General features: G+C 40.6%; 1 protein-coding gene across 6 annotated transcripts in view; it reads right to left on the bottom strand.

Moving 5' to 3' along the window:
- The window catches only part of GJC1 (gap junction protein gamma 1), a 34,162-nt gene continuing 22,653 nt past the window's right edge, over positions 752 to 12,260 (bottom strand). For 4 of the 6 annotated variants that reach the window (XM_005668706.2, XM_005668705.3, XM_005668704.3 and 1 more), the window contains exons 2-3: positions 7,969 to 8,044; positions 752 to 6,456 (exon numbers count right to left, since the gene is read on the bottom strand). In XM_005668706.2, coding sequence (XP_005668763.1) covers positions 5,246 to 6,436 — 1,191 coding nt within the window. In that variant the 5' untranslated portion in view covers positions 6,437 to 6,456; positions 7,969 to 8,044 and the 3' untranslated portion in view covers positions 752 to 5,245. 6 annotated transcript variants of the gene reach the window in all.

The raw sequence follows: 12,260 nt of genomic DNA, 5'->3' as shown, positions 1-12,260 counted from the left end.
TTTTCCACATACTAATCTCTGATCTGATGGAAAATCTGTCAAAGAATCTACTTTCCAAACTAACAATGACTTAATGGCTCCAACAGCTTTCAAGCAGCTCAAGTTTATCACCAAATATGGCTGGCTGACCAGTTTACATATCTGCTAGCGAGGGTGGCCTTGATGCATGACCTATTCCATCATTCAGTCAGCTATTGTGTCTGGGGAACAGAGAGCACTGCTGCAATAAACGCTCCTCTCTTCAGCCCTCTCCCACACCCTGCTCCTCTTAGGAAGTGGATGGATTAGTCACACCAAGACCAGCCCCTGCGTCTGAGAAGGACCCCTCTCACGAAGTGCTCCTCTTCCCGAGGCCTCAAGAACTAAAGGGAGCCAGAGAAGGAATGTGTTCCCAGTTTCTGTGCTTAGACCTCAGCACTCCCCAGCCCAGGCCACCCTCCCTTCTGATTGTGATGCTCAAACACGCGAATCCACCCAGCCATAGCGATCCCAGCGAAGTTCTAACCCAGCTATGAAAAAGGGCATCCTTTAAGCTGAAACCTCTACTTGGAAAATTTCCTGCTCATGTATTCCCACTGAGATCAACTTACAGGTGAATGTACAGGAAGAGATTTTCATATCAGGTTTTCTATGTAAACCACTAAGCTCTTTGGCGCTATTTTCTACAAAGACTGGCTGGGGTAAAATCCTCAATATGATATTTCCTGGCAGCTGAGTTTTCAAGTTTGGAAAAAGATGCACAGACCACAAATGAATCTTCTAAACTGTATTTGCAACTGACAGAAACATTTGGAACTGACAAAATCTTCCTAGAGACAAGGCCCTGAACAGAGTCTGTCCCCACCGTAAAGATTTACATCACCTATACAGAACAAAATTAGCAACGAGTGATCTTTGGCACTAGAATAGGTAATTCCTTAGCTGTTCATACAATATCCAAACTGCACATCACATGACATAAGTTGCTGGTTAACAGTTGAATTTTACATTTAAATTATTTTAAAAGGTTGGAAGTCCTAGCTAAGTTTTTCGGTATCAGTATGCTAACCATATCTAACACTTAGTGCCTGAGGTAGAGACTTCTGTAAGGTTTATTAAAGAAACACAATTGAGAGTACAATAAAGGAAAACATTTCCATCTCGGAAGCATATAGCCCAACGTCTCTGCTGGTTCGACATGCCAACCCTGAAATGCAGAACTCGTTTACTTTTTATTTCTGTAGAGATTTCACATGCAAGTAGGGCTTTCTTTTGTTTGGACTCTTGAATTTTGGAATACGTGGACTGCTTCTTTAAAAAGTATGATTATTAACATGGAATGTACGTGAACCAAACTTGCTTAACATCATTATTAAAACAATAGAACACAACTGCATTAGAGACAACAAATACAATCTTCTAATTCTCCATGATACGTGGCCAGAGTGAGCGACAAGTATGCAAGTCAACCTAATGATTCTAACATTTAATGGTGACTGTGAATTATTACAGATTTATGATATATAGGTGAGTTGAAATAGTTACTCTCAAAACTCTGCACTGTATATCTACAGGGGCTTTATTGTTTTCGGGTGGTAAGATTCTTCATGAAATTACATGATTTTATAAAGATAAAATTAATATCTGAACCCTTCCAATCAAAATGACCAGCAACTGTGTGTCTATGACTTCAGGTACTTTTCTTCACAGTTGGGTAAAACCTTTCCTTTATAAAAAGGCATTTCTTGAAGTAGGTTCAAGTATAACATACTTGCCTTTTACCAAAAACTGGCTGGCCAAAATTTTATGATAAACTATAGGTGTTATTTTTAGAAGTGTACTGTCTTTTAAATGAGACAGCATAAAACACGGACATTTATAAATGTAACGGATAAAGCAAAGGTATGACTAATAGGAATAACATTTAAGTCCATTCTTGGTATAAATGCTTAGAGCAAGTTAAGTGTTTTAAACAATCACTGATTCCTGGTATAAAGGGCACTGAAGGACCTCTTACTACATCACACAGTTCTTTCAGCTATTTCTTCTGAAGCTCCAAGCTCAAACCACCAATAATAAGAGTCGGCCTTTTATTTGGCCATGTACCAGAGAGTTTCTCCAACTACCTCCTAACACTTTTGAGAGGTAAGTGGCTGTGGAACTTGGAAGGGTAAAAAGAACTGCCTAATTTCATACCACGAAGGCATGACAGTTAAGGTACCTAATGACGACTTTTCTCTTTAAAGATACAGGTGTCCTTCTACAAGAGAGATGTGAAAGCCCCTAACCTGTGAGAACTGTTTTTAGATGGCAAAGTTCATTTCTATCAAAAGTAATTCTATAGACATCAGTTGAGGAAAATCACCAGAAAAACCGACTTCTTAGGAAATAACACTTGTGATTTTAAATAAACAAATATAGAAACAGGGAAAACGAAGTCATAAAGCAAAGAAGAAGCCACAAAACGAATATTAACATTTCTTTAGGAGAAAAAGTTATCTAATTCTTCCCTCACATATGACAAGAAAAAAAAGCCTGTTTGTTTTACAAATCTCTTCAGAATAACAAAGATGTGCAAAGGACACACCGCATCCGAATAAATCCAGTAGTAGGTTAAGGAATATAAACATGTTGATCGTAGCCTGATTGTACTTTGTGAAGGACTAAGCACTCAAATTCTATTACGAGAAGCAAATGTCATATGACAGAGCAGGTCTTATACAGTAATTCAAAGGAATATGATTTTTGATAGGAAAAAACTACCGACAGGTATTTTACACACACACCTGTAAGGTCCAGGGCAGTTAACTGGCACAGCATTTTTATGGATTCAATGTAGACCCAGTTAATGGGCTAAGCTACACGTTTTCTTAATGTAGGTCCATACATGTTATTAGGGGAGAATGGCTTTGGCAAACTCACATGTTCAAAGGCTGAAAGAAATGGACCAAGAAAGCAGTGAGAGCTGGGAAACCTATGTCATAATTGGAACTTTAGTAAGAGAATAAAAATAGACTTTAACACATGCAAAGTGACTCAGAATAGCTTTCTATGTACTTCAGGAAGTTGAAGAATTATCCAGACACAAAAGATAACATTCTCATCAGAATAAGCCAAGATGAAACACCAGGGGCACTCTTTGTAGAAACTAAGTGGATGCTTCTGGCGCCAAATGTCTGCCTGGCATTTCTGCTTGACTCCTTCCCTCTCCATCACTCTCAAATCCCCAATCTTTCCACTGGCAAAGCCACTCTCTTCTCCTTCAGGCTCTGAAGAGATGGACGTGAATGTACGGGTGTTTTTTTCTGTCCTTCAATTAAGAAATATGCATTAAGTTCTACTGACATAAGAATTAATTGGTTGTTCTTAATCCTAGCTAGACTTAAATATTTAATGCCTGTTTTAGAATAATTATTTGAATTTCCTTATTAAACATCTGGTTTGAAGGAAACTGCATGCTGATTAATTATCCAGGATACATACATGTATAAATCATTTTCCAAAATTTCCTCTTTAGCCTCACTGGAGTTTACCTTTTGCTTAAGTGTTTAGAGATCCTGAGGAGCTTCTCTAGGCTAAAATTTCAGATTAAAAAAAAGCAAAATAAAGGTAAACGCATGGCTAGAACTAAGCTTAAATTTTCAACTTTTTTTTTGGGGGGGTGAGAAATGCAATGGAGAACAACAAAGAAAAAAAAGAACTGCACAAAGGATGCTGTTCTAGACTCCTCCTACATAATGGAAAACTGACATTTAAAAATTAAGACATAAAAAGAATAACACTTTTGGAATTTCAAAGTTGGAGATGGCTTGCAACAACTTCTGTTAGAGTGAGATACCGCAAATGAAATGCTCCCTGGTGAAGCAAATACCCTCTCCTTTAAATCTTTACCAAGCTCTTACTCAGAAGCTCATAAACTATAAAACAAATGATGTGTGAACATGACAGGAGAGCAAAACTCTCCAACATGAGGTTGAAAATGGCAATAAAATACTACTGCAAACTACAAGTGTTATGTGAACATTAACGGTTGTCACTGACAAAAAGATAACGCCTATAGCGAATAAATACTGAAATTCTCTTTATGTCTATTTACAGATAGAATTCCAGGTCTGACTGGTCTTTCAGACAGAAACCTACACTGGCAGAAATATGTGTACTATGAAAGTTCCACGTAAATTATAAAAAAATAGAGAATTTGAATTTAGGCTTTCCGCCATGTGCAGTATAAGTAGCTTTGATTAATCTTAGCCTAGAAGGGAATTTCTGTATTTTTACTGTTAACATATAAAGAAAATATCCGTCACTGGCTTCTTAGGAAACCAGAGAGAGGCAGGTTTTCGGATAGAGATTTAAGGCAAATCAATAGGTCCACAAACTAAATATCTTATCAGGGCTTATTTTTCAGGTGTGGCTTTATTTTGTGATAGAGGAATCTCAGTAACAGTTCTAGCCAGGGTCTCCACAGCTACTGGATCAGGGCAGCTTTGTGCACCAGCCTTCTGGAAGAACTGACTGTATACACACCATCAAAGCATACACTGATGAGGCTTAATGTGTAAAGGTATCCTGCAGTGAAATCGCTTCTCTTCTTTGTAAATACAAATTGGTTTTCAAAGACTAGATACAACTCTGGGCACAAGAATTGAGATTCAAAGATTTCTCAAGTCAAAGAGATTAGATCAACTGTGGACTTTCTTTCCAAGACTGAGAACTGACTCATCCTCCTCTGGCTACTTATATATCTGAAGTCTTCCCTGCAACACAAGAGGCACTTTTATTAGGTGTGTAGCATCTATTAAAACTTTAAACCCAGGGTAGAATTTGCTGAACAAAATAATAACACTAGCCTAATAGGCATGACCTCAAGGATTTTTTCCCCTTTAATATAAAAGTGTAACTACAGCAGTCCAATGTACAAATACAAAAAAGTTCTCATACTAAAAAAAAAGTATCATAATACTGTACATACAAAAACTGTTCAACAAGAGTGATTTAAATATATCTTTTCTTTTCCAGATCTGGAAGACACAAATGTAAAGTTCTGTGACGGTATTACTGCTGGAACGTGTGTCCAGAAACGCTGTGTTTCCCGTTCTCTCCCCCTTGTCCCATCCCCACCTTCAGAGTCCCCTGAGCTTGGATCACGAGCCAACAGCATCCCTGAAGACAACCAGAGCCAAATGTTTACTCAATGGAAGTCATTATTCAGTGAGCTGCTGCTTACCATAAACTATGAGAAGCACAGATTTTAAGCTCAGCCAGATTAAATCCAGACGGAGGTCTTCCCATCCCCTGATTTGCTACTAGCACTGCTTTTGTTGGACCCAGCTTTGGACCCCACTTTGGCTTTTTTTTCCCGGGGACCATGAGGGTTGTTTTGGTGATTGTAGGCCTGGATTGCCAAATCCAGGCGTTCCTGAGCCATTCTGATCTCCCTCTGCAGAGTCTCCAGGTCCGCGGGGAGGGTCTCCTCATGGCTGCCGTACTGTTGTTCCTGGGCAATGTTGGCCTTGTTTTGCTTGTAGGCGATCTTAGCGTTGGACAGTTCGGTGTACTGGATTTGATCTGGTTTGACGGCAATGTTATAGCCAGGGGGAGCAGATGGTGTATTCCAAGTGAAAGGATAATTATAAGCACCCGGATCTTCCAGTTCCCTCCTTTTACTGTTTAGCGAGTCTCGAATTGTCCCAAATCCTAAATGAAGCATCTCCCAAATGTTAAGCAGTAGGCAAAGGCCTGTCACACCATACATTATCAGAAGAAAGATGGTCTTTTCAGTGGGTCTAGAAATGAAGCAGTCTATCTTATGAGGGCAAGGAACTCTGCTGCATACATAAAATGGGTGGACTTGGAAGCCATACAGAAAATACTGCCCTATCAGAAAACCCACCTCAAACATGGTCCTTGCCAGCAGCTGCAGCACATAGATTTTCATGAGTCCATCCTCCCGAATCCGCCGTCGGCCATCATGCTTAGGTTTAGATTGGTTCTGCTCTTTATTTTCTTTTTCACTTTCTAATTCCATTTCTGGATACATCATGGGGTCCTCTTCATGGTCCTCTTCCGTTTCTTCCAGAGCTCGGTGCTGCTTCCAACGCATCGCATAGGGTTTGCTCCGAGCTGCCTTCTTGTCTGCTTCGCCGTGCTCCATTTTGGCAATCTTATGAATGGCATAGCCCAGGTACATCACTGAGGGCGTTGCCACCAGGATGATCTGGAACACCCAGAAGCGCACGTGGGAGAGGGGCGCAAAGGCATCATAGCAGACGTTCTCGCAGCCTGGTTGCTCTGTGTTGCACACAAACTTGCTCTGCTCGTCGTAATAGATGGACTCTCCTCCTACAGCTGTAAGGACGATCCGGAAGACGATCAGTACAGTGAGCCAGATCTTCCCCACAAATGTTGAATGGTTGTGGATCTCCTCCAGCAGACGAGTGAGGAAGCTCCAACTCATGGTGACGGAACTGGTTTGCCCTGATAAAGACAAAAAAAAAACACCAAAGGAAAATCAACAAACACTAAAACCTTAACGATTTTTTTTTTTTTTTTTTTAAGGGCCACACTCAGGGCATATGGAAAAGTTCTCAGGCTAGGGGTTGAACTGGAGCTGCAGCTTCCAACCTACACCACAATCACAGCAACTCGGGATCCAAGCTGAGACTTACACTACAGCTCATGGCAACACTGGATCCTTAAGCCACTGAGCAAGGCTAGGGATCGAACCCGCATCCTCATGGATACTAGTCAGGTTTGTAACCCGCTGAGCCACAAGAGGAACTCCAGAAACTTAAAATTTGGACCTGGTGACCAAGTATTAAAAATGAGGGAGGGCCCGTCATGGTGTAGCAGAAACGAATCCGACTGGGAACCATGAGGTTGCGGGTTCGGTCCCAGGCCTTGCTCAGTGGGTTAAGGATCCGGCGTTGCTGTGAGCTGTGGTGTAGGCCGGCAGCTGTAGCTCTAATTAGACACCTAGCCTGGGAACCTCCATATGCTGTGAGTGCGGTCCTCAAAAGACAAAAATTAAAATTAAAATTAAAAAAAAAAAAGAAAAAAAAAAGAGTTTTTCGAGGAGTTCTTTGGTGGCTCAGCAGGTTAAGGGTCCAGCATTGTCAGTGCAGTGGCTCATGCTGCTGCTGTGGTGTGCATTTGAACCTTAGCCTAGGAACTTCCGAATGCTGTGAGCATGGCCAAAAAAAAAATAAGTAAAGAATTAAGGAGATGGTACAGCTGCAAATAACTTGCAATGATCACGAACTAAAACAAAAGACAGAAACTACAAATGCACTCCTTAGCTAGCCTGCAGTGTGTAGCAGATTCTAGCATTCTAGGTTTCTTTTTTCTTCTCTGGTGGATAGCAAAGTGACCCAATCATACACATATATATGTATTTCTGTATTTTGTTTATGGTAGATGTTAAAAAATGTTTGCAGATGGATTGTGATGACATTCAAAATCAAATCAATAGAAAAATCCATTTAAAACAACATTCTGAAGATAATTTTATTTATTCTGAGATTCTTAGTTCTACGTCCAGAATCCTAGTAAAAACCATCTAAATGAGGGAGTTCCCATCGTGGCTCGGTGGGTTAACAAACCCAACTAATATCCATGAGGACACGGGCCCCATCCCTGGCCTTGCTCAGTGGGTTAAGGATCCGGCATTGCCGTGAGATGTGGTGTAGGTCACAGGATAGGCTCGGATCTCGCACTGCTGTGGCGGTGGTGTAGGCTGCAGCTCAGCTCTGATTAGACCCCTAGCCTTGGAACCTCCGTATGCTGCGGGTGCGGCCCTAAAAAGACCAAAACAACAACAACAAAAACCTCCCACGAAACCATCTAAATGGTATTATGTAAAATCCCTAATGCAACCCCTAACACAAAGTACACCTAGCTTTCTCTTCTCCATCTTCCCTCCCCTGGTGTACTTCTGTAGATTATAGGTAATAATCAGCACCACCAAAGAAATTTAAATACACTCTTTACCTGTTATCCAGAATTTCTGTTATCCAAAATTTTCTTAGAGAAATGATGTTTTGCTTCCAACTTTTCCAGATTCCCTCTGGAAGGGAAAAGAAAAGAGAAAGTCGTAAGTTTCCTCTCACAGAAAACAATGAATTACTATAACTCCATCTTCAGGGAGAAACAGTTTTCTATGTACCACAGGAATTAATCAGCATGAGACTGCTGAGTTTGAATATCACTGTTCTCTCCTCTTAATATATATAATAGGAGAGTGCCTTGAAGACTCTTAAGTCATTTTAGTCTAAGAAAATATGACAGGAAGATGAGTCATTCTTGAAAGTCTGAAGCAGATGAACTCTGGTACCTACAGGAAAAAGCCAAAGCAGAAAACCTCAAATTTAAACCAGGTCACTAAAGGCCTTGCAAAAAAAAACCTTCACCTTGCATGCTCTATTCCTGCTCCATTTTCTGGAGCAGCCAAAACCTCTCAGTGGGATTTAGCAGCCAACTAGGAGCAAGCTGTTTAGTTAAAACACCCAACAGCTGGCTCTCAGTCACTCAGACACCTATATCCAAAGGAGGATTTAGACTCAACTGCTCATAGAAAGAAAACACCTGCAACTGTGTTGTGATCTTAAAAACGTACATAGGATAAGAGAGTTTCCATTGTGTCACAGGAGTAACCAACCTGACTAGTATCCATAAGGATGCAGGTTCAATCCCCAGCTTCGCTCAGTGGGTTAAGGATCCAGCGTTGCTGTGAGCTGTGGTGTAGGTCGCAGATGTGGCTTAGATCCTGCATTGCTGTGGTACAGGCCAGCAGCTGCAGCTGATTCGATCCCTAGCCTGGGAATCTCCATATGCACATGTGCAGCCCTAAAAAAAAAACAACAAAAAAAAAACCCCACTTTGGAATAGCTATGGCCAAGAATCATTCTCATTCACTATCATTTAATTTAATTAATAAATGTAAAGCAATCCCGAGTGTTATATATTCATGATAACTTAATAAAAAACTTGGGGGGGGGCAGGGGAGATACATGGAAAAAAAAAAAAAAAAAAAACAAGAACAATTTCCAAAAGTTCAATGAAGAAGAAGAAAAAGTGCAGGCAACTATCTATATAACATCCACATACCAAGATTTACATACAAATCCAGCCACACAAAGACCTCACCATTGGGCTTTAAGTTCAACTCTTATTTCCAGTCTTGATATCCAACTGAGCTTACCACTTCCCCTGTACATACAAGTTATATACCTACAACATAAGAAGTAAACAATATGCAATCTTTATTTATTTATTTATTTATTTTCAATATGCAATCTTTAAATGGTGATGCAAGCCAAGTTTCCAACAGAGGCCCTCTTAATGATTCAGATCCACAAGTCTAAACACCACATCTGAGGACTTTTCCCCTCAGGTTGGAAATGTGATTTGTTCCAATATGCCAAAATTATGAAGGTGCAATTGTTACCTAATTAGAAAACTCATCCTCTACACCTCCATCCATACAAAAGACAAATGGTTATCTTTTTTTAATATCTTTTAAAATAATTACTGCTGTGAGATAATTTCTCAACTGTTCAGCCTGTCATATAATAATCTAACTTTTTTTGGGGGGGGAGGAATGTGTAATAGGCCCTTCAAAGCTTATGTTAAGTTATAAAGCAGCCATTTGAACATACCCAGAAACACCCTACATACTGATTAAGCTGCAGGCCTAGGCAACGCTGAACCCTTAGAGCCTGGTTTTCCAAGAGTATTTATAAATGCCATAGCACCCTATACCAAACCTTGAGTATACATGATGTGTATAGTAATGTAACTTCAGCATCTCCTAAAAACGGGTGATGGGCAAATTTTCTAAAATAACCATGGGCTTCTTAAACAGAATGGCAACACCACCACTGTTTTGATCTGCTGAGCCATCAGAAGTTTTTGATACTCTTCCCTTTCCAAATCCTTTTCCTTTCTCTTAAGCATTAAGAGAAAGGTTTCAGTGGTGTAGGGGGTTAAGGATACATGGCATTGTCACTGCAGCAACTTGGGTCACTGCTGTGGTGCAGGTTCAATCCCTGGCCTAGGAATTTCCACACGCCAAAAAAAAAAAAAAAAAAAGAGGAGTTCCCATTGTGGCTCAGTGGTAACAAACGTGATAAGTATCCAGGTTTGATCCCTGGCCTCGTTCAGTAGGTTAAGGATCCGGCACTTCCATGAGCTGTGTGTGGTATAGGCCAGTGGCTGCAGCTCTGATTCAACCCCTATAGCCTGGGAACCTCCACAGGCCTTGGGTGTGGCCCTAAGGAGGAAAAAAAAAAAAAAAAGACAGATGGAAAGCAAGAAGGAGAGAAAGAGAAAGGCTTAAATATCAGAGTACACTATTCTAATGAGGTAGTGGTGGTGGTGATGGTGGAAGTTCAAGAGGAAGAGGGAGAGATAGTGTGAGAAGGGAAGAAAAACTGAGTAGAACAGTGGGTTCTGGATTTGATATTTTTAAGCAGAAATGTGTCCCTGCCAAGTGTGGTCTTATACTATTCTTCTGTTCCACTAAAATTCCCTTTCCTAAGAAGCGTTTTTTTGCTCTACAACCAGAAGCCTAAGAATTCAGGACAGTCTTCTCTGATGTCCGTTTCAGCAGACTTGGTTACAGAGTAGGGAGAGAGAGCGCGCAATTAACCTGTGAATGGTTCTCATGAAAAAGTTAAAAAACCACTTCCATACTCTTATCTATGAATGGAAAATGACATGGGAGCACATGATGAGAAGTGCTAAGAGGTGGGGGATGCCAAACACCTAAACATTTTTTGCTAACTAGGAAAGCCTCAACTGATGTATACGTATTTTGACACTTACTATCTTCTTGAATATATCCTTTATGCTTTGGTTGAATTTATCTATAGACAAATATTAGGAAGTGGTATTATTCAGACATGAGAAATGTAAATCTACTTGGTTCTTGCTCTGTACTGGCATTTGGTTTTCTAAAAAGGTCCTAACAATTTACAATGTGTGGCAATTTCATCTCAACCTCATCAGTATTGTCTGTTATGCTACTTCACTAGATGGAAAACGGTACTCCAAAATTACATCAGTTTGTATATTTTCAATATAGCAGGATACACTTCCCCTATATTCCTCCTCCTTTGTGAACTATTTTTCTCTCTCTTTTTTTTTTTCGCTTTTTAGGGCTACACCTGCAGCATATGGAAGTTCCCAGGCTAGGGGTCCAATTGGAGCTGCAGCTGCCAGCCTACACAGAAACACCAGATCAGAGCTGCGTCCATAACCTATGCTGAGGCTTGCAGTAAGGCCGGATCCAACCCACTAAGCAAGGCCAGGGATTGAATCTACATCCTCATGGATACCAGTTGGGTTCTTCTGGATTCTTGATCCTCTCCTCCCACCCAGCACGTACTTTAGAAAATCATGTTTGCTTATATAACATTTACTGGACAGAAATAAAATGTGCTATTATTAGTCTATTTTCCAAATAACTAAACTTAGAAATAAATCTACCTTGACTTATACTAGAAAACAGAATTTTAAAAATTACTTGGTGTCAACATGGCAATAAATTATGTAATTCCCTCCCAAATTCGTCATATGTGAAGTTTTCTATCAGCTACATCTTAACAGGACCAAGTCAAAGTTTATTGCATTTCTTTTTTTGTAAATAAAACTCATAGGATCAGAGTTCCCGTTGTGCCTCACTGGGTTAAGAACCCAACACAGTGTGTCCATGAGGATTCAGGTTTGATCCTTGGCCTTGCTCAGTGGGTTAAGGATGTGGTTTAGGGCATTCCTGTTGTGGCGCAGTGGAAACGAATCTGACTAGGAATCAAGAGGTTGCCGGTTCAATCCCTGGCCTCACTCAGTGGGTTAAGGATCCAGTGTTGCCGTGAGCTGTGGTGTAGGTTGCAGACGCAGCTCATAGGTTGCAGACATGGCTCAGATCCTGTGTTGCTGGGCCGTGGTGTAGGCCGGCAGCTACAGCTCGGATTAGACCCCTAGCCTGGGAACCTCCATATGCCGAGAGTACGGCCCTGAGAAGACAAATAAAGATTCATTTTAAAGATGAGGAGGAGTTCCTACTGTGGCACAACAGACTGGCAATGTCTTGGGAGCACTGGCACAAGGGTTTGATCCCCAGCCCAAGGATCTCACATTGCCACAGCTGTGGCTCAGATCTGATGCCTGGCCGGGGAGCTCTATGTTCCACAGGGCAGCCCAAAAAAAGAAAAAAAAAAAAAAGAAAGAAAGAAAGAAAGAAAGAAAGAAAGAAAGAAAGAAAGAAAGAAAGAAAGAAAAAA

This window comes from Sus scrofa, chromosome 12, assembly GCF_000003025.6.
Source record: "Sus scrofa isolate TJ Tabasco breed Duroc chromosome 12, Sscrofa11.1, whole genome shotgun sequence".
Taxonomy (NCBI): domain Eukaryota; kingdom Metazoa; phylum Chordata; class Mammalia; order Artiodactyla; family Suidae; genus Sus; species Sus scrofa.
Note: the sequence above shows the minus strand (reverse complement) of the source record. Positions and strands in the feature narration are given on the sequence as shown.